Raw genomic sequence first — 24679 nt, 5'->3', positions numbered from 1 at the left:
TGAACAATCTTACTCTCTTAGACACAATTAAAGCCATTAAATCACTAAGTTTAGCCAAGACTGGCAATCAAAAATGTTTCTAAACCTCAGCAGACGTCCTCTTGCATGCAAAATCTACCCAGATTGAGAAACACTAATGTAAAATAACTGAAGCTATAAATTTAAGCAAACTTTAAAGTTTCCTCCAGGACAGAATCCACGTCTTTTAGCACCTTTTTTCCGACTTAAACTGTGGAGTCTGGTCAAGACTCTGGTGCTTGATCTAATAGTTCCAATGGAGAAAAGTGGAATTTTAGATTTTAAGTTCATTTCAGTTTCAGGCAAAGACTGCTAAGACATACTACCATCAACTGATGCAAAAGAAAATGACTAGACATTTGGGCATGCTGTTTTTCTAGGTGTAGTATGTATGGCTATAATTAAGGTCTGATTTTTAGCTCAACTATCAGGACAAATTGTTTAACTGTCAGGGTTACTCAAGAATACAACATGCTGTCTTAGACATTGTCAAAGAGAGTGCTCAAACAGAGGCCAGGTGGCTGGCAGACAGAGAACCTGAGGGGTGTACCACAGTAGCCTGAACCGGAAGACATCCAAGACCCACACTCACCTATGGCCAAGCCAGACTAGCTTTCATCTTCATAAGCAGTAACAAAAATACACATGCTCTTTCAGTTAGCAAAAGTGAAACATAATAGAAAGTTGGTTTTCCACTATGAAATTTTTGTAAATTTTAAAATGCTTATAATTGATAAAAATCATATTCAAGGTGGACAATACCTTGAATATACATATACATATACATATATTATAATGATTTCCACAATCAAACTGATGAAAACATCAATCACCACCCATAGTTATCATTTGTGTGTATGTGTGCACGTGTGTGTGGTTGAGACACTTAAAATTTACTCATCAAATTTTAAGTAAGCAGTACAGTATTACTATCATCACCAGGCTGTACATCAGATCCCCAGAACTTACTCATCTTGTAATTGCAAGTCTGTATCCTCTGACTGGTATCTCTCCATTTCTTCCTCCATCCCAATTATGAAAACTTAACACAGGAATGAGCAATAGAAAAACAACAAAAAGCAAAAGAAAAGGCAGGCACGGTGGCTCATGCATGTAATCTCAGCACTTTGGGAGACTAAGGCAGAAGGACTGCTGGAGCCCAAGAGTTCGAGATCAGACTGGGCAACATGGTGAAACCCCATCTCAACAACAAAAAAAAATACAAAAATTAGCCAGGCATGGTGGCACACGCCTGTGGTCCCAGCTACTTGGAAGGGTGGGGTGGGAGAATCATCTGGGCCTGGGAAAGTCGAGGCTATGGCGAGCTGTGATCACAGCACTCTGCCCTCCAGCCTGGGTGACAAAGTGAGACCCTGTCTCAGAAAAAAAAAAAAAAAAAAAGAAAGAAAGAAAAATATCAAAGACTATTTAGATGCATCTACTTAAAAAAAAAAAAAAGGTTTCAAATTTTCCTTAAAAAACATTCTAATAATCTCCAGAACTTACCATACTGAGTATAACCAGGCCCTCTGGTTTTCCATTTTGGTCTTATCATTGCAATGGGAAAATTTCTCCGAGGCATAATCAACATTCGGATGACTTTTTCAATGCCGTTGATTATAAAATAGCCCCCCATTTCCTGCCAAAGAGATGAACTGCAACTTGTTAAACAAAGATACATGACTAACTGTAGACACGAACCTCATTCCTAGGCAAAGGTAGTACAACACATAGAACAGGAGCACAGAGGCGAAACATACTACTCACCCCTTAAAAACAGTACACAGACACTGCCTTTGTGTGAATTAACAGTTTTCTCAAGTATATTACAAAGGTCCTAGGGACATAGGGAAAAAGTATGGAAGAAAAACAGGATACTTCTCTCTGTCAGACAGGCTCAACCTAACTTGCCTTCTGTCCCCTAAAATGACTTCAGTCTTCAAACAACACTAAAAAAAACTTACTCCAAAGAGGGGTTGAAAGATAAAAACTGTAACCATTCTGCTTCCATACTCAAGTATGGTTTCCCAAATAAGTTCAAAAACTTGACTGTATGAAAGTTTTGGAAACCAGAAATTTGGATTAGCTAAATAGAAAAATATTTTTAATAGCTCTGCTCAATATCACATTTCTGTAATAAAGAGCTACTGTTTACGAATTGCCTACTATGAAACAGGCATATTATACTAGGTACTCTATGCTATCATAACATTTAATTCCCATAACAAGGAGTGGGAGAGCTCTTATGCCCATTTGCAGCAGAGGAAACTGAGGCTCAGGGAGATTAACTTCCCCAAACCACAAGACTGATAAACGGAAGAGCTGTCTGACACCAAAACCCTCTTCCCACCACATAACACCATCTACCTATTTAGTAGGCACAGTCTGTACGTCTTGATTACCTCAACACTGCAAAGCCACCTAATACAGCTGAAAGAAATGATGAAGGGAAGGCATGTAAGTCATTTAATATGAGCACAGAATCTTACTGTTAGCAAAGCAGACATTTTTATTTTTTTAGTGATGGGGTCTCACTCTGTCTCCCAGGCTGCAGTGCAGTGGCACAATCATGGCTCACTGTAGTCAGGCCTCCTGGGCTCCAGTGATGCTCCCGCCTCAGCCTCCCAATTAGCTGGGACTACAGATCCATGCCACCACATGCCCAGCTAAATAGACATTTTTGACGATAGCTTTGTAGATTAAGACAGCTTGAAAAAAAAAAATTCATGGAAGTATGTCTCTATCATTCAGCAAATTAGGGAAAAACCTACCAGTTCTTCCCCCTGAACAATAATATTCTCTAATTTTATAGCCAGTTTTTCATACTGTCTAGTTTGATGGTCATTCAGAGTCATATACTGTATGCAGGCAACATACTGATACCTCTTTCACCTATCCAGAAATTGGAGCAGAGAAGGAAAACACTGACACACTTCTTGTCTTCTTACTCCCAACCCAGGCCTTCTCTACTGTCTCACGCCTGGACGCCTGTGATTACCTCTGCCTCCTCATGGTGCTCAATAAGGGCTTGTGGGGGAAGGCTGTGTAAGTTGCAAAGCTTGGATTTCACCATGATGGGAACATAGCCAAGAAACTGCTTAATGATTCCTTTTGAGATTCCATTCACTGCCCAGTTGATATCGGCCTAAATGAAAATGAGAGAAAAAGTTACTTAAGGGAAATACCTGCATTTTAGAGAACAATGAGCATTTTCAAAGACTGAGGAAGAAGATCAATTAAATGATTTTATGCCTTAGATTTAGAAGGTGGGATCTCTTAGAAAACAGCACCAAGAAAGCAATTTCTGGCATAAACTTTATTAGGCACCCGCCCTACTCCCAAATATGTGCAGTGCTGAGAGTCACACAGCGTTACCAGTACTCACTGTCAACTTCCCACGGTAGGTACTCCTTCGGCCCCGGCATTCTGCTGGATAAACGCTGACCTCTTTGCAGATGGTCCCTTTTGGAACTGTAGGTGGACTGATAACAGCATCCAGAATAGTAAAAGAGATACGCTCATCTTTGAAAGCAAATTCAAAGGGAGGTATAGCCTGAAATGCAATTCACACTATTAAACTGCTTGCATTTCCAAGGCATTTTTTCTCTAAGACTCTTCCAAATCTTGTATGTTCTACAAACATTGATGCCTGTGATGCCATCATGACACACCTAAAAAGGACAGTTAAGGCTACCTCCAGTCTACTCATAACTTCACTAAATACTTAAAACCATAATGCATTATTAGCACAAGATTGTTTTGAGTGACTACATGTGTCAGAGACTGTAGCAGGCTCTAGGAATACAGCTGTGAACAGAACAAAATTCCTGTTCTCTGAACCAAGAGCCTTGTGCATTCTTACCTTGTCTATGTGCATAGCAAGACAAATGGGACTGCTGCGAATAGAGCAAGGATATGGAAACATCCTTTAGGATTCGAGACTAGATGCTTAATGTACAATGGCAACGTCATACTGAAGCCAGAGTCATGCAAAGGAAAAGATGGTGGCCAGGCTGGGTTTCCCCTTCCACAGAAGTTACTTCTTCGTACCATTCTGTGGGGAAAGCTTTGCTCTTCTGAGGAAGGGGCATCACCAGGTTCTCCTATATATTTATTACGAGCAACCTCCCAGGCTTTTCTTAGAATAATGATAATGAAAAAATGGAGCCAAGAAAGAATACCAAGGAGGTATTCCTCCTTCACCCTCACGTGAGTTAACTGACCTTTGCTAAATTTTAAAATTTTATCTAACGCTGGTATTATTTTAGAAATTCATATTTTATTTAAAAATAAAAGCCAGATGCAGTGGCTCACACCTGTAATCCCAACATTTGGGAGACCGAGGGAGGAGGACTACTTGAGCCCAGGAGTTTGAGACCGGCTGGGCCACATAGGGAGACCCCGTTTCTACAAAAAATAAAAATAAAAAAATTAGCTGGGCATAGTGGTGCATGCCTGTGGTCCCAGCTACTCAAGAGGTTGAGGTGGGAGGATCACTTGAGCCTGGAAGGTCGAGGCTGCAGTGAGCCATAACCATGCCACTGCATTGTAGCCTAGGTGACAAAGTGAGATCCTATCTCAAAACAAAAAGAATGGCACTTAAAAAAAAGAGAGATTAGAAGATTTGCTTTCTCAAGACGCAGCTGCACTATCTAGATCGAAATACAGTGAACTGTTGTTATTCACAATAGTTATGTTCTACACGTTTCCATAAACACTGAATTAGCCAATACTGAACCACTGCTCCTAGGGTAAATACGTGGTTAGCTTCCTGAGAGCCTCTGGTCACATTTCATCAACTAATCAATACAGTCTGGCATTATGTGTGTTTCTGTTTAAGAACAGCTTATTTAATATATATTATTGAGTCCGTAACTCACGCCTGAACAAAGCCTATGATTTCGTCCACTGATCGATACACAATCTTGCCTTATGTGTGTTTCTGTTTAAGGACAGCTTATTTAATATATATTATTGAGTCCCTAACTCATGCCTGAACAAAGCCTATGTTAAATGCATGTGTTAACATTTTCCCCAAAAGGTACAGCACAGCCTTCTTGTGCTTAGGAACTTTATACAGAACTTTAATACTTTGCTTGGGGGACATTTTAAACAGCAAAATCACCAACAAAAAGCACAAAACATGGCACTAAATAGATAGTGAAGACAACCTCTGTTTATAGTTTAAGAACTGAAAACAAGAAGGCTGAGCATCACCTTGTTAGATCTCAGCTGGGAAAACGGACACTGATCAACTCAACTTTTTCGCTGCTTCTGGGCATGGTGCTTTTGGAGTAGGAGTAAATTTTAGTGAGTAGGTGAATTTGCAAATATAGAATCCCCAAGTAATAAAAATCAATTGCATTTTGAAAAGATTTTGAAAAGACAGACACATAAATTCTGACTCACAGAAAGGAGAAATTCACTTCAAAGAAACTAGGCAAAATTATGTTTTGTAAGTAAAAAAAATGACAACTATTTTTTCCCTTGGCTTTATAAATATGAGCCATTTATGTTACTGTGTTTTACAAAACATTTTCAGATACTATATTATTACAGTACTGGCTAAGTTGTGGCATCATTTTCTATGCAGGGCCAAATTTTCTTCATCTACTTCAACCAAAACAATATATCACAAGGGACTGAATGCAGAAGCAGACATGAGAATCCAGTTGTCTTTTCATTGAGCCAGACATTAAAAATATTTTTAATAATGCAATTCATCTAATTTCTTTTTTGCTTTGGAAAATATTTTTCATAAAAATGTTAACATAGAATTGGTTTTTTTTTTAATTTATTTATTTTTGATACAGAGTCTCACTCTGTCGCCCAGGCTGGAGTGCAGTGGTGAAATCTTGGCTCACTGCAACCTCCGCCTCCTGGGTTCAAGCAATTCTCGTGCCTCAGCCCCCCGAGTAGCTGGGAGTACAGACATGTGCCAGCACGCCCGGCTAATTTTTGTATTTTTTAGTAGAGATGGGGTTTCACCAGGTTGGCCAGGCTGGTCCGGATCTCCTGACCTCAAGTGATCCATCCGCCTTCACCTCCCAAAGTGCTGGGATTACAGGCAAGAGCCACCACACCCAGCCGATTGGCTTATTTTTAAATGAATTAGTGCTTTTCTAAAATTTCTCAATTTGATTTTTTTTTTTTTTTTTTAAAAGACAGGTCTCACTCTGTTACCAAGGCTGGAGTGCAGTGGCACAATCATAGCTCAGTCAAGCCTCAAATTCCTGGGCTCAAGTCATCCTCCCACCTCAGCCTCCCAAGTAGCTGGGACCACAGGTGCAGACCACCATGTCCCGCTAATTTTTTTAATATTTGTAGAGGTGGGGTTTCACTATGTTACCCAAGCTGGTCTTGAAATCCTGGGCTCAAGTCATCCTTCTGCCTTGGCCTCTCAAAGTCCTGGGATTACAGGTGTGAGCCACTGCACCCGGCCCAATTAACTTTTAATTAGGTATTTTTTCTCACAGACATGATACTGTAAGAATCCAGGCACAATACAAATAACCCCCACCAAGTCTTTCTAAACAATAAATCTTAATGGCTCCCATATTATTTGCCGAACAGAGTTCAAGAATCAGACTGGCAATCAAAGCTCTCCACATTATCTCTATTCCTATCTCTCACAACACAAATCTTACCCAACAAAACCACAGGTAGCGTCCCCTAAGCATGTGACTCTGCTCTACCCTTCCCCTGGATGAAATGTACGTTTCTCACCTCTTGAACTCATCTAATCCTGCCCTTTCTCAAACTCCTGGATTAGTTGCGCCGCCCATCTGCTCCCACCGTAGCCCACACAATCCCTTGGCAGAGCAGTTCTCAAGAATATTGGCATGGACTGCTTTCATATCTTCACCCCTCCAACCCCCAAACACGACAGGGAGCACTGAAACGCATGAACTGTCTCTTACACGGGACTGCCTCCTCCACATCCTCTGAGCCTAGTGCCTAGAGACACTGGAGATGCTTACTAAACGAAACTTTCCCCCACCATCCTCACCTGAATTCTGCTACCACTACTCTACGCTAATAATGCAATTACACTTTTCGATTCAATCTTGCTTTTATGACTCATTTATACCTTCCTCAGCACCTGCTTAATTCATAACAAATGACGAGTAGTTTCTCTCTTTAAAGCTCTAAGAGAAGGATACTGAAGGATAACCTTGTACATTACACTGTACCTACAAATAAGTTCGGAATCTTTTGAGGTACGTTTTGGAGAGGTAAGTCTTCTAGTGATATAAAGCCGTGTGCATTGTGAGTGGTTGGGAAGCACACCCCAGATAAGCCACTTCCTCACTCTCACAGCACCCAGAAACTGTCCAACAAGAAACTACGGTTCGCAATCACTTTTCAATCCAGAAATCACGAATACATCTCTTAAGACGCTTTGACTACAAGTTCCACGAGGCCCAATTCCGCGTCCTGTTTAACATGTTGTGCTCTCCCGCTTACCCACTGAGCCTGTCAGGATCAAGGAGCACATGCATTTAGGGTCATATTGTGACCTCCCAGCCATCTCCCTGCGACTGGCCTCGCCGCGGCAAGGGCGCCAGCGGACGCCGCGCTCACCTGCACCGCGAGGCCGAGACCCTCGTGCACGGCGTAGTTGAAGGACTCCACATGCGCCCGCGTCAGCTCCTGCAACGCTGCCTTTTGCTGTTCCCGCGGGATTCCATAAGAGGGGTCGGTCAGGTGCTTTAGGGTAGGCCCGCTGGGCAGGTTCCGCCACCGGCTGCCGGGATCCATGCGGCCACCTGCACACCGAACGCCAGTGGCTCTGTACACGCCGGAAGTAGTGGCCGGAGTCCCGCTTCCGCAGCCTGCTGGGAAATGTAGTTCCCTCTCGTTCCGCCCGCCCTAGGCCCTACGGTTTCGGTTTCATGGAGTCGACGTAGAACCAAAAACTTCGAGTGAACGGGCCGATTAAGGCCGTGACCAGCTAGAGCGTGGCGGTCCCTCCCTTTCTCCCATCTTCCGCCCCACCCATCTCCCTCCTCTGCGACAGATGCCGCAGGTGGAAACCCGCTCCTCTCCCAGTGGAGCGTGTGATCTCTTTGGCTCTCATTGGCTCAGTCAATTAGGATTGGAGGAGAGCGGTCTTCTCAGGTTCTCTTCTATTTCCCTTAACCCGTTCCCAGTCCCACGCCGACGCCGACACTGGGGAGTCATCCGGCCAAAGTCGTTGCTTCAACGAAAAAGCGGATGCCGGGCCCCTGGCTGACTCTACCCAACTCCTAACTCGCGAGGCTCATCCCTGGGAAGCCAAGGAGTGGTCGGGCCCCGCTAACCTCCTCGCATCTTCTGGACTGGAGTCCTTGGGGAGGCCTGGGGAGGGAGGTGGGATCGGGCGGTCTCGGATGGAGGGGAGAGGGCAGCTGGGCGTCCCACTGGATTTACAGCGTGAAGATCCTTTGCGTCCCTGTGAGCCCCTTACCTCCCCAGTACACTGATTAATCAGGGAATGCCTGCTGGCCTTTCAACTTCATTGTGTGTTTAACAGCTATATTGCGTTATAACTGGCATACAATAAACCAAACATTTAAAGTGTACGTGTTAAGTTTTGACCTATGTATACAACCATGCAGCCATCACCACAAAACAGTTAAACCACCACTACCCAGTATCCTCCTGTCCCTGAGAGTCCCTCCTTACTGTCAACTTCCCCTTTTCCTAGTTCACCTGGTACTTTTCCTTCCTATATCACTTTTTATAAAAAATTTCAGCCGGGAGTCTGTGTTGCACAGGCTGGTCTTGAACTTCCGACCTCAAGCTATCTTCTCGCCTTGCCTCTCTCAATGCTGGGATTACAGGCATGAGCCACCGCGCACGCCCGGCCAGCTGAGTAGTTGTAGTTCTTTATATAGCCTATACTAGTCCTTGTCAGATACATGATTTGCAAATATTTTCTCCCATTCTGTGGGTTTTTACTTTCTTGCTGGTGTCCTCTGAAGCAAACTGTTTTAGTTTTGAAGTGTGTTTTTTTTCTTTTGTTGCCTGTCTTTTTATATCATATCTAAGACATCATCGTGTAATCCAAGGTCATGAGGATTTTAAAAAAATTTTATGGGTACATAATTAGCATATTTAGGGGGTATATGAGATGTTTTGATACAGGCATACAATGTAATAATCACAGAAGGGTAGATGGGGTTTCCATCACTTCAAGCATTCATCATTTCTATATTATGAACATTCTAATTGTACTTCCTCAGTTATTTTTAAAGGTACAACAAATTATTGCTGACTGCAGTCACCCTGTTGTGCTATCAAATACTGGATCTTTTTCAATCATGGGAATTTTTACCTACATTTTCTACTTAGAGTTTTGTAGTTTCAACTCTTAAGTCTTTGACCCATTCTGAGCTAATTTTTGTATATGAGAAAGGCATATCACTTTATTCCTTTCCATGTGGATAGCCAGTTGTCCTAACACCATTTGTTAAAAAGACTGTTCTTTCCCGCATCAAATTTTCTTGGCCTCCTTGTCAAAAATCAATTCACCATAGATGCAAGGGTTTATTTTTGACTCTCAGTTCTATTCTCTTGATCTGCATGTCTATCTACATTTGTCTGTATGTCTGTCTATATTACTACACAGATTTGATTAATATAGCTTTGTAATAAATTTTGAAATCAGGAAGTGCACATCCTCCAACTTTTTCTTTCTCCAGATTTCTTTGATCCTTTGTATTTCAATATAGATTTTAGCGCCAGCTTAGCTCGTCAATTTCTCTCTTTTTTTGTTTTGTTTTTTGTTTTTTTGAGACAGAGTTTCGCTCTTGTTGCTGAGGTTGCAGTGCAGTGGCATGATCTCGGCTCACTGCAACCTCCACCTCCTGCCTCAGCCTCCCAAATAGCTGAGATTACAGGCATGCACCACCATGCCTGGCTAATTTTGTATTTTTCGTAGAGACGGGGTTTTACCATCTGTTGGCCAGGCTGGTCTTGAACTCCTGACCTCAAGTGATCCACCTGCCTCGGCCACCCAAAGTGCTGGGATTACAGGCGTGAGCCACCATGCCCTGTCCAACTTGTCAATTTCTGCAAAGAAGGCTGAGATTCTTGATCAGGATTGTGTTCAATCTGTAGATCAATTTGGGGCCTATTTTCATCCTAACGATAATTGTCTCCCGATCCATAAACATGGGATGTCTTTCCATTTATTTAGGTGTTCTTTAATTTCTTTCAGAGATGTTTTGTAGTATTTGGTGTAGAAATGAACTTTTGTTAAATTTATTCCTAAGTATTTCATTCTTTTTGATGTTGATGTAAATGGAATTGTTTTCTTAACTTCAAGTTGTTTGTAATATGTAGAAATACCATTGAGTTTTGTATATTGATCTTGTGTCTGGCAATCTTGCTGAACATTCTAACAGCGTTAGTGGATTTCTTAGGACTTTTTCTATATGATATCTTGTCGTCTGCAAAGAGAGATCGTCATACTTCTCCCTTTCCAGTCTGAATGCGCACTCTTCCTTCCTTCCTTTTGTCTAAATTGCTATAACATTTAGAACAATGTTGAAGTGACAAGAATAAATATAACTGTTTTGTGCCTGATATTGGGAAGAAAGTTCCCAACTGGAGCTTTCACATCACCATTAATATGATGTAGGCTGTGGGTTTTTCCAAAGATGCTCTTCATCAGGTTGAGGAAGTAATTTATTTCATTTGTTGAGAGGTTTTTTCCAAGAAAGAGTGTTGTGTATTGCCAAATGCTTTTTCAGTGTATATTGAAAATGATCATGTGCTTTTTGTCCTTTTTTTCTATTAAAGTGGTATATTAAGTAAATTTTGTAAGTTAAACAAACTTTGCATTATTTCTTTTCCCCTTCTCAATGTTTGTTTTAGAATCAGGAGGTACATGTGCAAGTTTGTTACAAAGGTATACTGCGTGATGCTGAGGTCTGGGGTATGGTTGAACCTGTCACCCAGGTAGTGAGCATAGTATCCAATAGGTAGTTTTCAACCTTTGCTCCCCTCCTTCTCTCTTGGTGCTAATAGTCCCCAGTATCTGCTGTTCCCATCTTTTATTTTATTTTATTTTATTTTTTTGAGACAGAGTCTGTCACCCAGGCTGGAGTGCAGTGGCGCAGTGGTGCAATCTCGGCTCACTGCAACCTCCACCTCCTGGGTTCAAGCGATTCCCCTGCCTCAGCCTGCCGAGTAGCTGGGATTATAGGCGCCTGCCACCACACCTGGCTAATTTTCTGTATTTTTAGTAGAGATGGGGTTTCACCGTATTAGCCAGGATGGTCTCGATCTTCTGACCTCGTGATCCGCCCGCCTTGGCCTCCCAAAGTGCTGGGATTACAGGCATGAGCCACTGCACCTGGCCTGTTCCCATCTTTATGTCCATGTGTACCCAGTGTTTAGGTCCCATTTTTTACTTTAATTATTTTTGAGACAGGATTTTGCTCTGTCACCTAGGAGAGCAGTTGTGCGATCTCGGCTCACTGCAACCTCCTCAGGTTCAAGTGATTCTTGTGCCTCAGCCATTAGCTGGGATTACAGGCATGCACCACCATGCCTGGCTAATTCTTGTATTTTTAATAGAGATGAGATTTAACCATGTTGCCCAGGCTGGACTCAAACTCCTGGCCTCATTTGATCTGCCCACCTTGGCCTCCTAAAAGTGCTGAGATTATAGGAGTGAGCCACCACGCCCAGCCTAGCTCCCACTTATAAGAGAACATACGTGATTCCAAACGTTGTAATCTTAGGGTAAGTCCTACTTAGTCATAATGTATAATCCTTTTTCTATGTTGCTGGATTTGGTTTACTAGTATTTTGTTGAAGATTTTTTCCATTTGTATTCCCAAGAGATTATTGGTCTTCTATTTGCTTTTCTTGTGACATTTTTGTCTGGTTTTAGTATCAGAGTATTAAGAGTGACCTCATAAAATTGAGGACACTCTTCTCAATTGAGGAGTATTTTCTTCTCTTCTATTTTTTAGGAGACTCTATGAAATAGTGGTGTTAATTCCTTACCATCTGGCTTACCATCTGGTCCTGGGCTTTTCCCTGTGGGAAGTTTTAAAAGGATTATTCCAACCTATTTACTTGTATATTTCATTAATACAGAAATTGACAAAATTTGTTATTGATTTCTGATTTTATTCCAACATGGTCAGAGAACATATGTAGTATGATTTCAATTCTTTTAAATTTACTGAGACCTGTTTTATGGCCTAGCATGTGATCTACCCCAGAGAATGTTCCAGGTGCACTTCAGAAGGATGTGTATCTTGCTGCTGTTGGGTGGAGTGCCTTGTAGATATTTGTCAAGTTTAGTTGGTTTATAGTGTTTTCTATTTTCTTGTTGATCTTCTGCCTAGTTTCTCTAGCTATTACTGAAATGGAGTTTTGAGGGTTCTGACGAATTGTAGTTAAATTGCCTGTTTCTTCCTTCAGTTCTCTCAGTTTTTATGTCATGTATCTTTAGGCTGTATAGCTAGGTACATATGTTTGTAATTGTCATATTTTCCTAATGGACTGATCCTCTTATCAATATAAAATATCCTTGACATACAGGTGGCCAGAAACATATGAAAAAATGTTAATCATCACTAATCATCAGAGAAATGCAAATCAAAATTACAACAAGATATCATCTCATGCCAGTCAGAATAGCTATTACTAAAAAGTCAAAAAATAACACATGGCTGAAGAGGCTGTGGAAAAAAAGAGAATGCTTATACACTGCTGGCAGGAATGTAAATTGGTTGAGCCACTGTGGAAAGAAGTGTGAGATTTCTCAAAGAATTTAAAATGGAGCAGCCAGGCACGGTGGCTCACGCCTGTAATCCCAGCACTTTAGGAGGCTGAGGCAGGCGGATCGCCTGAGGTCAGGAGTTCAAGACCAGCCTAGCCAATATGGTGAAACCGTCTCTGCTAAAAATACAAAAATTAGCTGGGCGTGGTGGCACACGCTTGTAGTCCCAGCTACTTGGGAGGCTGAGGCAGGAGAATCACTTAAACCCAAGAGGCAGAGGTTGCAGTGAGCACAGATCACGCCCACCGCACTCCAGCCTGGGTGACAGAGCGAGACTCCATCAAACAAACAAACAGAGCTACTATTCAACGTAGCCTCCCATTACTGGGTATATATCCAAAAGAAAACAATTCATTCTACCAGAAAGACACACGCACCTATATATTTATCACAGTGCTATTCACAATAGCAAAGACATGGAATCAACCTAGGTGCCCATCAGCAGTGGACTGGATAAAGAAAATGTAGTACATATACACCACGGAATACTATGCAGCCAGAAAAAAGAATGAAATCATGTCCTTTGCAGTAACATGGATGCAGGTGGAGGCCATTATCCTAAGTGAAATAATACAGGAACAGAAAACGGGAGACCAAACATTAGATACACATGGACACAAAAACAGCAACAAGAGACACTAAAGACTACAAGAGGGAGACGGGAGGGAGGGGAGCAAGGATTGGAAAGCTAACTATTGGGTACTATGCTCACTACTTGGGTAATGGGATCTGTTCCCCAACCTCAGGACCCATGTAACAAACATGCACATGTACCTCCAGAATCTAAAATAAAAGTTGGAACTATTAAAAAAAAAGTCCTTCTTTGTCTGTAGAAACAATTTTTTTCTTAAAGCCTATGTTGTTTAACATTAGTATAGCCATTCCAGTTCTCTTTGAGTTACTGTTTGCAAAGTATATCTTTTTCCATCATTTTACTTTCAACCTATTTGTGTTTTTTAATCTAAAGTGTGTTTTGCCAGGTGCATTGACTGATGCCTGTAATCCCAGCTAGTCAGGGGAGACTGAGGCAGGAGGATTGCCTGAGGCCAGGAGTTCAAGATCGGCTTGGGAAACAAAGTACGACCCTATCTCTAAAAAAAAAAAAAAAAAAAAAAATTTGTTTTGGAGAGATATTTGCACTCCCGTGTTTCCTGCAGCCTTGTTTACAATAGCCAAGATTTGGAAGCAACGTAAGTGTCCATCAGCAGATGAATGGATAAAGAAAATATGTTGCTTACACACAATGGAGTACTGTTCAGCCATAAAGAGTGAGATCCTGTCACTTCCAACAACATGGATGGAACTGGAGATCATTATGTGAAGTGAAATTAGCCAGGCAAGTTTTCAAGAAAGCCAGGCCCTATCTCTAAAAACATTGCCAAGTATGGTGGCAGGTGCCTATAGTTCCAGCTACTTGGGTGGCTGAGGTGGGAAGATTACTTGAAACCAGAAGTTTGAGGCTGCAGTGAGCTATCATTACACCACTAGACTCCAACCTAAGCAACAGAGGCAGATATGAAGTGTTTTTTGTAGATGGCATATAGTTGGATCATGATTTTTTAAAAAATCAATTTGCCAGTCTCTACCTTCTGATAGAGTACTTAATTCATTCACATTTAATGAAATTACTGATAAGGCAGGATTTAGCTACCATTTTACTGTGGTTTCCTATGCCTCTTGCCTTTTTTTCTCCTCTATTTTTCATTACTTCCTTCTCTTTTCTGAAATATATATTTTCTAGTGTAACATTTCCGTTTCTTGTCATTTTTTACTATGTATTTAAAATTATTTTCTTAGTGGCTGGTGTGTCTCAAGGTGGACTCTTTGAGTCTTTCCTACTTAGAATTTGTTGAGCTTCTTGGATTCACTTTAATGTTTTTCCTCAAAGTGGGAAAGGTTTTGGCCACTATTTCTTCCAATATATTTTTTATCCCCTTCCCTCTCTCTCACTTCTCCATTCTAGGACTTCTATTTTGTGTATGTTGGCATGTTTGATGGTGTCTGAAAGGTCTCAAGCACTGATCAATTTTCTTTGTTGTTTTTTTTTTTTTCTGTTCCTCAGACTGGATAATCTCAAATGGCTTCTAATTCACTGATTCCTTCTTTTACCAGTTCAAACCTATTTTTAAACTTCTCAAGTAAATTTTTCGTTTGTATTTTTGTACTTTGCAACTCCAAAATTTCTACTTGGTTCTATTTTATAAACTTCCTTCCCTTCCTTCCTTCCTTCCCTTCCTTCCTTACTTTCTTTTTCTTTCTTTCTTTTTCTGGGTTGCTGGTAAAAGGATGAGTTAGACTCCCTTCTTCTCTTGCCATGTGATGCCTTGTGCCATGCTATGAGGCAGCAAGAAGGCCCTCACCAGATATGGCCCCTTGATATTGGACTTTTCATCCTCCAGAACTATGAGCCGAATATACTTCTCTGTAGCATTCTGTTACAGCAATACAAAATAGACTAAGATATGGAGGGATGCCTTGGGGAAAACACCTTTAAAATATTACTACACCTCTGTGCTATGGGAGAACTTAAGGTTAAGGAGAAGGACAGCAAGTGGGACCAGTCTTTAAGAGAAGTTCTCCAAAGGCTTTGGACCTGTCCACTCTCAGGCGCCTAAGTAGCTGCCTGCCTGGGTCCACGTCTGCTTGCCCCCTGCACCGTGCCCATGCGATCTCTTCTGAGTCCACTGGGAATGTGTCATGCTGCATTTGAAACCTGTTCGGAGTGGGGTGCCAGGGCTTCTGGGCCTCTAGCATGGAAACCTTTCCTGTGCCAGAGGTGTATTTAGGAAGTGGAAGCAGCCACAGAAGGCAGGCCACCCACACAAAGTAAAGATGTTCAAAGCATTCAGCCTTATTGCACAAGAAGTTACAAGTTAATAACAATGTGCACTAATGAAACTCTTTCTATCCACAAGACTAAGCACCTGAGGTGTGTGAGGTTTAGAGGGATTTAAAAACCTGGCCTTGGTGAAATGCTTTGCAAGAACTCGATACACAAGACATGTAAGAAAAGATGGGCTGGGACTTTGGCAGCTGAAATAGTCTCAGTGCTTCACTGAACAGCTCATCAGTTTTGAAGGACAATCTGTTGGCTTATCTATCGGGTAACATCCTGGGGTCAGCAAATTACTGCCACATCTGGCCTGCTTTTATGTGGCCTATGAGCTAAGAACAGTTTTTGTATTTTTTAAGAGCTGGAGAAAAAAACAAAAAGTATGAAAAAAAAAAAAAAAACAAAGGCCCTATATGGTTTGCAAAGGCTAGCAGATTATCCGACCTTTTACAGAAAGTCCGTCTACCCCTGAGTAACGGCATCATGGATTTATATTTACTTTATTATTTATTTATTTTTGAGACAGGGTCTCGCTCTTTGCTCAGGCTGGAGTACAGTGGTGTGAACATGGTTCACAGCAGCCTCACACCTCAGCCTCAAGTGATCCTCCCACCTCAGCCTCCACCATGCGCCACCACGCCCAGCTAATTATATGGTGAATTTAAATGACCAGTGATATCCTAGGACAGTCAGTACCTACAAGAACGAAAGGGCACAAAAACACTTGAAATATCTTTACTTTAGTATTCCAGGCATTTTAAATATTCATACAATTGCCTTATTTCAGCAGTCATTTCCTCTCCAGTACAGATTTTGTGTCCAGGATCAGAGCCATGTATATCACCGAATTTTCTCTATAGCACCCACATGCTACATGGGACCCACTCCGGCGCCTGTGTCTTTGCTAGTAGAACCTCTCACCACGCCTGCAAGAGGGCTGGACCTCCCCTTGCTTGATGTAGCCTCCACTGTGAATGCAAACACACTTTGAAGCTTCAATCCCAGTACATTTCCAGCACTCCCAGGTGTTCCATGTATGTGGCAATCATCCCGCAGAGCTAGTGACACATCATGTCAGCTGGTACCTATGCCAGCACCTGCTCCACTACATCACACAGATGCTGAGGCACTTAAATGTTCTTGATAAAATGGAGTTCATAATTGCCATAGGAGTTGAGTGTGGGGGAAGGGGACTTTCTCTCAATAATTAACACCCTTGGCCGGGTGTGGTGGCTCACGCCTGTAATCCCAGCACTCTGGGAGGCCGAGGCGGGTGGATCACGAGGTCAGGAGATCGAGACCATCCTGGCTAACACAGTGAAACCCCGTCTCTACTAAAAAATACAAAAAATTAGCCGGGCGTGGTGGCGGGCGCCTGTAGTCCTAGCTACTCGGGAGGCTGAGGCAGGAGAATGGCGTGAACCCGGGAGGCGGAGCTTGCAGTGAGCTGAGATCGTGCCACTGCACTCCAGCCTGGGCGACAGAGTGAGACTCCATCTCAAAAAAAAAAAAATTAACACCCTTAATACACATTTAGCAGATTTATAATTTCATGTCTGTTTACATTTGTTGTCAAAGCTCCATAAACTATTTACGTAAATGAAAGCATGTTCGAGTTTCCAAATGCCGCTATGACAAGCAAACAGAGAAACTGCTTAGATAACACCTGCTTGCGTCATAAATACATGTGGCAACATCTGGTCATTCTTAAAGAAATGCTTGTGTTTCCAAAAAGAATTTTTTTTTAAGTCATAAGCCTTATGCAATTCTTCCAAGGTAATAATGTGTTTGTCCTTCCTTCTCAAGTGTGGTTCAAGGCATCTCAAGGCATATTGCTGTCTGAGGTTCTGATTTCACTGGCCGGGCAGAGAGGGGAAGAGTGGGCACTAACATGTTTTAAAAGCTTCACAAGTCATTCGAGCATGTAGTCAGTGTTGAGAACCTTGGTACTAAAGGCTCTTGCATCTTCCTACTGTCACTTGTCCTCACCAAAAGCCCTTGAGGTAGTCCCTGGGTCAGGCAATGATCTCTTTCATGGGCTAAGAAACTAAGGCACAGAGAGGTTAACAGGCTCCTCTGATACTGTGCAGTCAAATGACAGAACCATGATTGCAACTGACATTTCCAAATAAACAATGACTCCTCCCCCAGCAACGGGCAGCACTTACATGGACCAAAAGTATGAAGCCTGACTGCGAGCCAGGCATGACCTTCTGTGTCAAGGACATCATGGAAGGGAAAGGAACAGTTCTGAACCAATCATTCCACATGAACAGAAATAAATACATAAAGCCAGGCTTGGTGGTGTGCACCTGTAGTCTCAGCTACCCAGGAGGCTGAGACAGGAGGATCACTCAAGCCCAGAAATTTGAGGCTGCAGTGTGCTGATTGCAACTGTGAATAGCCACTGCAATCCAGCCTGGGCAACATAATGAGACCACGTCCTTGTAAAAAATAATAAAATTTAAAAAAATTTAAAAATATTTATAAACAAAATAAGTGCCTAAGATACTTATTGGAAGCCATATGAGGAATGAGGCATAACTTTTTCTTTTCTTAAAAGTCTTACTTCCCTCATATATATGCCATTGAATCAGGTTTCTCAGAAAATCCATCAAGATTCACAGACTTCCTGACATCTGAATTCTTAGCTCTGTTAGTGTGAGGGCTAGAAAACTCGTGAATGTCTCTATAATTTGGGTCCAAAAGATAATTACGAACCTGTGTTAGCATGTGACAGCATTACAAAAACGCCCATGCTTTTCCTGTCACTCACCCACCTAGACTTGCCAGGGACCCAGAACCCTACACGTTCTAACTGGGTATACATCTTCCCAGGATCCGATCAGATCTCATTCCCTTCTCTGAATTTCCCAAATACCAACCCGTCGGCTGCGTTGGGCCTCAAAGATTAACAATTACAACTGACTGTTTTATTTTGCTCTACAGGCAAACTTTTAAATCTGTATTCTGGGTAATCCCCAGGACGTTTATTTTGTAATTTCAAATTTCCATGAGAGCCAATTCACCTGGGACCTTCTCCACTTCACCCCAAGGTAACACCCTCACATCCTATCAACTATTGCTGCACCTAAGAAATAATTTCTATCATTATTGCCTTTTTCATTGTAAGTTCTCACATGTCATCATGTTCAAGGAGGCATTGATTTTCTCCTCTTTTGTAAAAGTCTCACCTGACTGCAGAAATGTTTTCTTGAGCCAAGCAGAAACGAGGAATGGAGCACACATAGCCATGAAGAAAGAACACAGCACGTTCTGGTGGGGAGGGCAGTTTTCAATGGGTTGCTGTGATTTCCAGGACACTCTAGGAAGGGCCTGTCTACTCAGCTTACACTGAACACAAATGACATCTTGTTCTCCCTACTGCTAGTGATGTGGCCTCCTGAAAAGCCTATAAAGTATTAGTTAATCCAGTAAGTGGAAGCCACTTCTAACAGTATCCATTTGTAGAGACTTACAAGACGCTGTGTGGAGCTGAAACCACTTCCTTCCCATTTTAGAAGACTTTCCCATTCAGGCAGGACATATACTCTCACATATACTCCCCTGATGCCTACAGGCACAGGAACTCACATCCCTCCTGGAAGGAAACCTGTCCCTCTAGCTACTGCAGAAAGCGCTTGGGGCATAAAAAGAACAAAAAGGGGGAAAGCAACCTTTGTCTGGGGCAGGGCCACTGGGGAGTGGAATTTTACTGACTCCTCATCCTCAGAGAGGTTTTGACAAAGGTTTTAAAAAAAAAAAAAAGGGGGGGGAACGAGGCAAAACTGCATTTAGAATTTTGGTCAAAGAAAATTGAGAAAATTGAATCATCATAGTTTCAAAGATCTACCATATTCAACCTATTAAGTAAAGCAATATATCATGTTTTTTTTTCTCTCTCATGCTTATTTGATGCTTACAGGTTCAGGGCAGACTTGCCACTTTGTTTCTGAAACATGCAGAGAGCAGACTTAGGGCAGCATATGCTGTTCTGGGGCCCAACCCACACAAACCCTGACAGGTGACTGACCAAACGCCATCAGGAAGGTGATGAGGGAAACCACCTTCACCGAGAGGCCAGTGCACAAAACAAAACTAAGGACTGTTGGTGCATGCTTGTCCAGAGCTGAGTGGCAGAGCGTTACGGAAGGGATGGGCGGGGAACACACAGGCAACCTTCAATATGCTCTGACGTCCAATCCACAGTCCAGAGCAGTGGGGCTGCAGCCGGGCATGGAGCTAAGGCACTAGGGCTGCAGTGGGTGGGAGGCACCGACCAGAGGTCCCAGTGCCCTGCCATTCCCGGGGAGAGGGGAAGGAGCTCTGCTCACAAGGCTGCCTTTGTGTACCAAAGTTGTTTTCAAACGTCTCAACAGCATTGCTGAGTGCTCCACCTGGGAAGCCCCCTGAGCAACCCTGTCTTCGGGAGCTGCATCCTCTGCTCACGTGCCTTCTTCCATCTCATCTTTGCGAGTGGCCTTTCTTTCCCCTGCTGTGGGCTGGATAAAGAGCAATCCAGTCATTTCACCGTTCCCTGGAGCAGGACCCCGTGCTTTTTCCAAGGCAGCAGGGAGCGCCCCTCCATCACAGCTTGGTGAAGGCAGCTGGCTGGGTCTGAGGTTGCTCCACATCTGGGGGTGGGAAGACACTGGAAATGGCTATGTCCACGATGCCCTGGCACAGTTCTGCATAGAGCTTCCTGAAATGTGTTTTAAAAAATATCATTGAGGATGTTCATCAAAGTGTAAGCAAAAAAAAAATAAATGTTTTTTGTTTTTGAGACAGGGTTTTACTCTGTCTCCCAAGCTGGCATGCAGTGGCGCAATCATGGTACATACACTGCAGATTCAAATTCCCAGGCTCAAGGGTGCCTCCCACCTTAGCCTCACAAGTAGCTGGCACTATAGGTGTGTACCACTGTGCCCAGCTAATTTTAAAATTTTTTGTAAAGACAGGGTCTTGCTGTGTTGCCCAGGCTGCTCTTGAACTCCTGAGCTCAAGCAACCCTCTCACCTTGGCCTCCCAAAGTGCTGGGATTACAGGCATGAGCCACTGTGCCTGGCAGTTTTTCTTGTTTTTGTTTTTTACCAAAATCTGCCCTAGAAATTCTATTTTGTGACCACATTTCTTAAACTGGTTGCCACTCAGCCAGAGAGAAAGGTCGGGTTACCCACAAAGGGAAGCCCATCAGACTAACAGCGGATCTCTCAGCAGAAACTCTACAAGCCAGAAGGGAGTGGGGGCCAATATTCCACATTCTTAAAGAAAAGAATTTTCAACCCAGATTTTCATATTCAGCCAAACTAAGCTTCATAAGTGAAGGAGAAATAAAATCCTTTACAGACAAGCAAATGCTTAGAGATTTTGTCACCACTAGGCCTGCCTTACAAGAGCTCCTGAAGGAAGCACTAAACATGGAAAGGAACAACCGGTACCAGCCATTGCAAAAACATGCCAAACTGTAAAGACCATCGATGCTAGGAAGAAACTGCATCAACTAATGAGCAAAACAACCAGCTAACATCATAATGATAGGATCAAATTCACACATAACAATATTAACCTTAAATGTAAATGGGCTAAATGCTCCAATTAAAAGACACAGACTGGCAAACTGGATAACGAGTCAAGACCCATCAGTTTGCTGTATTCAGGAGACCCATCTCACATGCAGAGACACACATAGGCTCAAAATAAAGGGATGGATGAAGATCTACCAAGCAAATGGAAAACAAAAAAAAGCAGGGGTTGCAGTCCTAGTCTCTGATAAAACAAAGTTTAAACCATCAAAGATCAAAAGAGACAAAGAAGCCCATTACATAACGGTAAAGTGATCAATTCAACAATAAGAGCTAACTATCCTAAATATATATGCACCCAATACAGGAGCACACAGATTCATAAAGTAAGTCCTTACAGACCCACAAAGAGACTTAGACTCCCACACAATAATAACAGGAGATTTTGACACCCCACTGTTAACATTAAATAGATCAATAAGACAGTTAACAAGGATATTCAGGAATTGAACTCAGCTCTGCACCAAGCAGACCTGATAGACATCTACAAAACTCTCCACCCCAAATTAACAGAATATACATTCTTCTCAGCACCACATTGCACTTATTCCAAAATTGACCACATAATTGGAAGTAAACTGACCACATAATTGGAAGTAAAGAACTCCTCAGCAAATGTAAAAGAACAGAAATTGGCCAGGCGCGGTGGCTCACGCCTGTAATCCCAGCACTTTGGGAGGCCGAGGCAGGTGGATCACGAGGTCAGGAGATTGAGACCATCCTGGCTAACACGGTGAAACCCTGTCTCTACTAAAAATACAAAAATTAGCCGGGTGTGGTGGCGGGCACCTGTAGTTCCAGCTACTTGGGAGGCTGAGGCAGGAGAATGGCGTGAACCTGGGAGGCAAAGCTTGCAGTGAGCCGAGATTGTGCCACTGCACTCCAGCCTGGGTGACAGAGTGAGACTCCATCTCAAAACAAAATAAAAAATAAAAAAATAACAGAAACTGTAACAAACTGTCTCTCAGACCACAGTGCAATCAAAGTAGAACTCAGGATTAAGAAACTCACTCAAAACCATTCAACTACATGTAAACTGAACAACCTGCTCTTGAAGTGACTATTGGGTACATAACGAAATGAAGGCAGAAATAAAGATGTTCTTTGAAACCAATGAGAACAAAGACACAACATACCAGAATCTCTGGGACACATTTAAAGCAGTGTGTAGCGGGAAATTTATAGTACTAAATGCCCACAAGAGAAAGCAGGAAAGATCTAAAATTGACACCCTAACATCACAATTAAAAGAACTAGAGAAGCAAGAGCAAACACATTCAAAACCTAGCAGAAGGCAAGAAATAACTAAGATCAGAGCAGAAATGAAGGAGATAGAGACACAAAAAACCCTTCAAAAAATCAATGAATCCAGGAGCTGCTTTTTTGAAAAGATCAACAAAATTGATAGACCGCTAGCAAGACTAATAAGCAAGAAAAGAGAGATGAATCGAATAGACGCAATAAAAAATGATAAAGGGGATATCACCACCGATCCCACAGAAATACAAACTACCATCACAGAATACTATAAACATCTCTATGGAAATAAACTAGAAAACTTAGAAGAAATGGATAAATTCCTGGACACATACACCCTCCCAAAACTAAACCAGGAAGAAGTTGAATCCCTGAATAGACCAAAAACAGGCTCTGAAATTGAGGCAATAATTACTAGCCTGCCAATCAAAAAAAGTCCAGGACCAGACAGATTCACAGTCGAATTCTCCTGGAGGTACAAAGAGGAGCTGGTACCATTCCTTCTGAAACTATTCCAATCAATAGAAAAAGAGGGACTCCTCCCTAACTCATTTTATGAGGCCAGCATCATCCTGATACCAAAACGTGGCAGAGACACAACAAAAAAAGAGAATTTTAGACCAATATCCCTGATGAACACTGATGCAAAAATCCTCAATAAAATACTGGCAAACCGAATCCTGCAGCACATCAAAAAGTTTATCCACCATGACCAAGTTGGCTTCATTCCTGGGATGCAAGGCTGGTTCAACATATGCAAATCAATAAACGTAATCCAGCATATAAACAGAACCAAAGACAAAAACCACATGATTATCTCAAAAGATGCAGAAAAGGCCTTTGACAAAATTCAACAGCCCTTCATGCTAAAAACTCTCAATAAACTAGGTATTGATGGGATGTATCTCAAAATAATAAGAGCTATTTATGACAAACCAGTATCATACTGAATGGGCAAAAACTGGAATCATTCCCTTTGAAAACTGGCACAAGACAGGGATGCCCTCTCTCACCACTCCTATTCAACATAGTATTGGAAGTTCTGTCCAGGGCAATCAGGCAGGAGAAAGAAATAAAGGGTATTCAATTAGGAAAAGAGGACGTCAAATTGTCCCTGTTTGCCAATGACATGATTATATATTTAGAAAACCTCATCGTCTCAGCCCAAAATCTCCTTAAGCTGATAAGCAACTTCAGCAAAGTCTCAGGATACAAAATCAATGTGCAAAAATCACAAGCATTCCTATACATCAATAACAGACAAACAGAGAGCCAAATCATGAGTGAACTCCCATTCACAATTGCTTCAAAGAGAATAAAACACCTAGGAATCCAACTTACAAGGGATGTAAAGGACCTCTTCAAGGAGAAATACAAACCACTGCTCAATGAAATAAAAGAGGACACAAACAAATGGAAGAACGTTTCATGCTCATGGATAGGAAGAATCAATATCGTGAAAATGGCCATACTGCCCAAGGTAATTTATACATTCAATGCCATCCCCATCAAGCTACCAATGACTTTCTTCACAGAATTGGAAAAAACTACTTTAAAGTTCATATGGAACCAAAAAAGATCCCGCATTGCCAAGACAATCCTAAGCCAAAAGAACAAAGCTGGAGACATCACGCTACCTGACTTCAAACTGTACTACAAGGCTACAGTAACCAAAACAGCATGGTACTGGTACCAAAACAGAGATATAGACCAATGGAACAGAACAGAGCCCTCAGAAATAATACCACACATCTATAGCCATCTGATCTTTGACAAACCTGACAAAAACAAGAAATGGGGAAAGGATTCCCTATTTAATAAACGGTGCTGGGAAAACTGGCTAGCCATATGTAGAAAGCTGAAACTGGATCCCTTCCTTACACGTTATACAAAAATTAATTCAAGATGGATTAAAGACTTAAATGTTAGACCTAAAACCATAAAAACCCTAGAAGAAAACTGAGGCAATACCATTCATGACATAGGCACGAACAAGGACTTCATGACTAAAACACCAAAAGCAATGGCAACAAAAGCCAAAATTGACGAATGGGATCTAATTGAACTAAAAAGCTTCTGCACAGCAAAATAAACTACCATAAGAGCGAACAGGCAACCTACAGAATGGGAGAAAAATTTTACAATCTACCCATCTGACAAAGGGCTAATATCCAGAATCTAGAAAGAACGTAAACAAATTTA

At 42.0% G+C, this 24679-nt stretch overlaps 2 protein-coding genes across 5 annotated transcripts in view; both read right to left on the bottom strand.

Annotated features, from left to right (window-relative positions):
• Positions 1 to 7785, bottom strand: part of POLR1B (RNA polymerase I subunit B) — a 32877-nt gene extending 25092 nt beyond the window's left edge. The window contains 4 exon segments of one of the 2 annotated variants that reach the window (NM_001260623.2): positions 1525 to 1657; positions 3017 to 3163; positions 3404 to 3571; positions 7603 to 7785. In NM_001260623.2, coding sequence (NP_001247552.1) covers positions 1525 to 1657; positions 3017 to 3163; positions 3404 to 3571; positions 7603 to 7779 — 625 coding nt within the window. In that variant the 5' untranslated portion in view covers positions 7780 to 7785. 2 annotated transcript variants of the gene reach the window in all.
• Positions 7786 to 13165: 5380 nt separating this feature from the next.
• Positions 13166 to 24679, bottom strand: part of TTL (tubulin tyrosine ligase) — a 49692-nt gene continuing 38178 nt past the window's right edge. The window contains exon 7 of one of the 3 annotated variants that reach the window (XM_077958341.1): positions 13166 to 13363. In XM_077958341.1, the coding sequence (XP_077814467.1) occupies positions 13294 to 13363 (70 nt within the window). In that variant the 3' untranslated portion in view covers positions 13166 to 13293. 3 annotated transcript variants of the gene reach the window in all.

The sequence above is a fragment of the Macaca mulatta genome, chromosome 13, assembly GCF_049350105.2.
Source record: "Macaca mulatta isolate MMU2019108-1 chromosome 13, T2T-MMU8v2.0, whole genome shotgun sequence".
Classification (NCBI taxonomy): Eukaryota; Metazoa; Chordata; class Mammalia; order Primates; family Cercopithecidae; genus Macaca; species Macaca mulatta.
The sequence above is the reverse complement of the archived record's forward strand: the minus strand, read 5'-3'. Positions and strand labels throughout refer to the sequence as shown.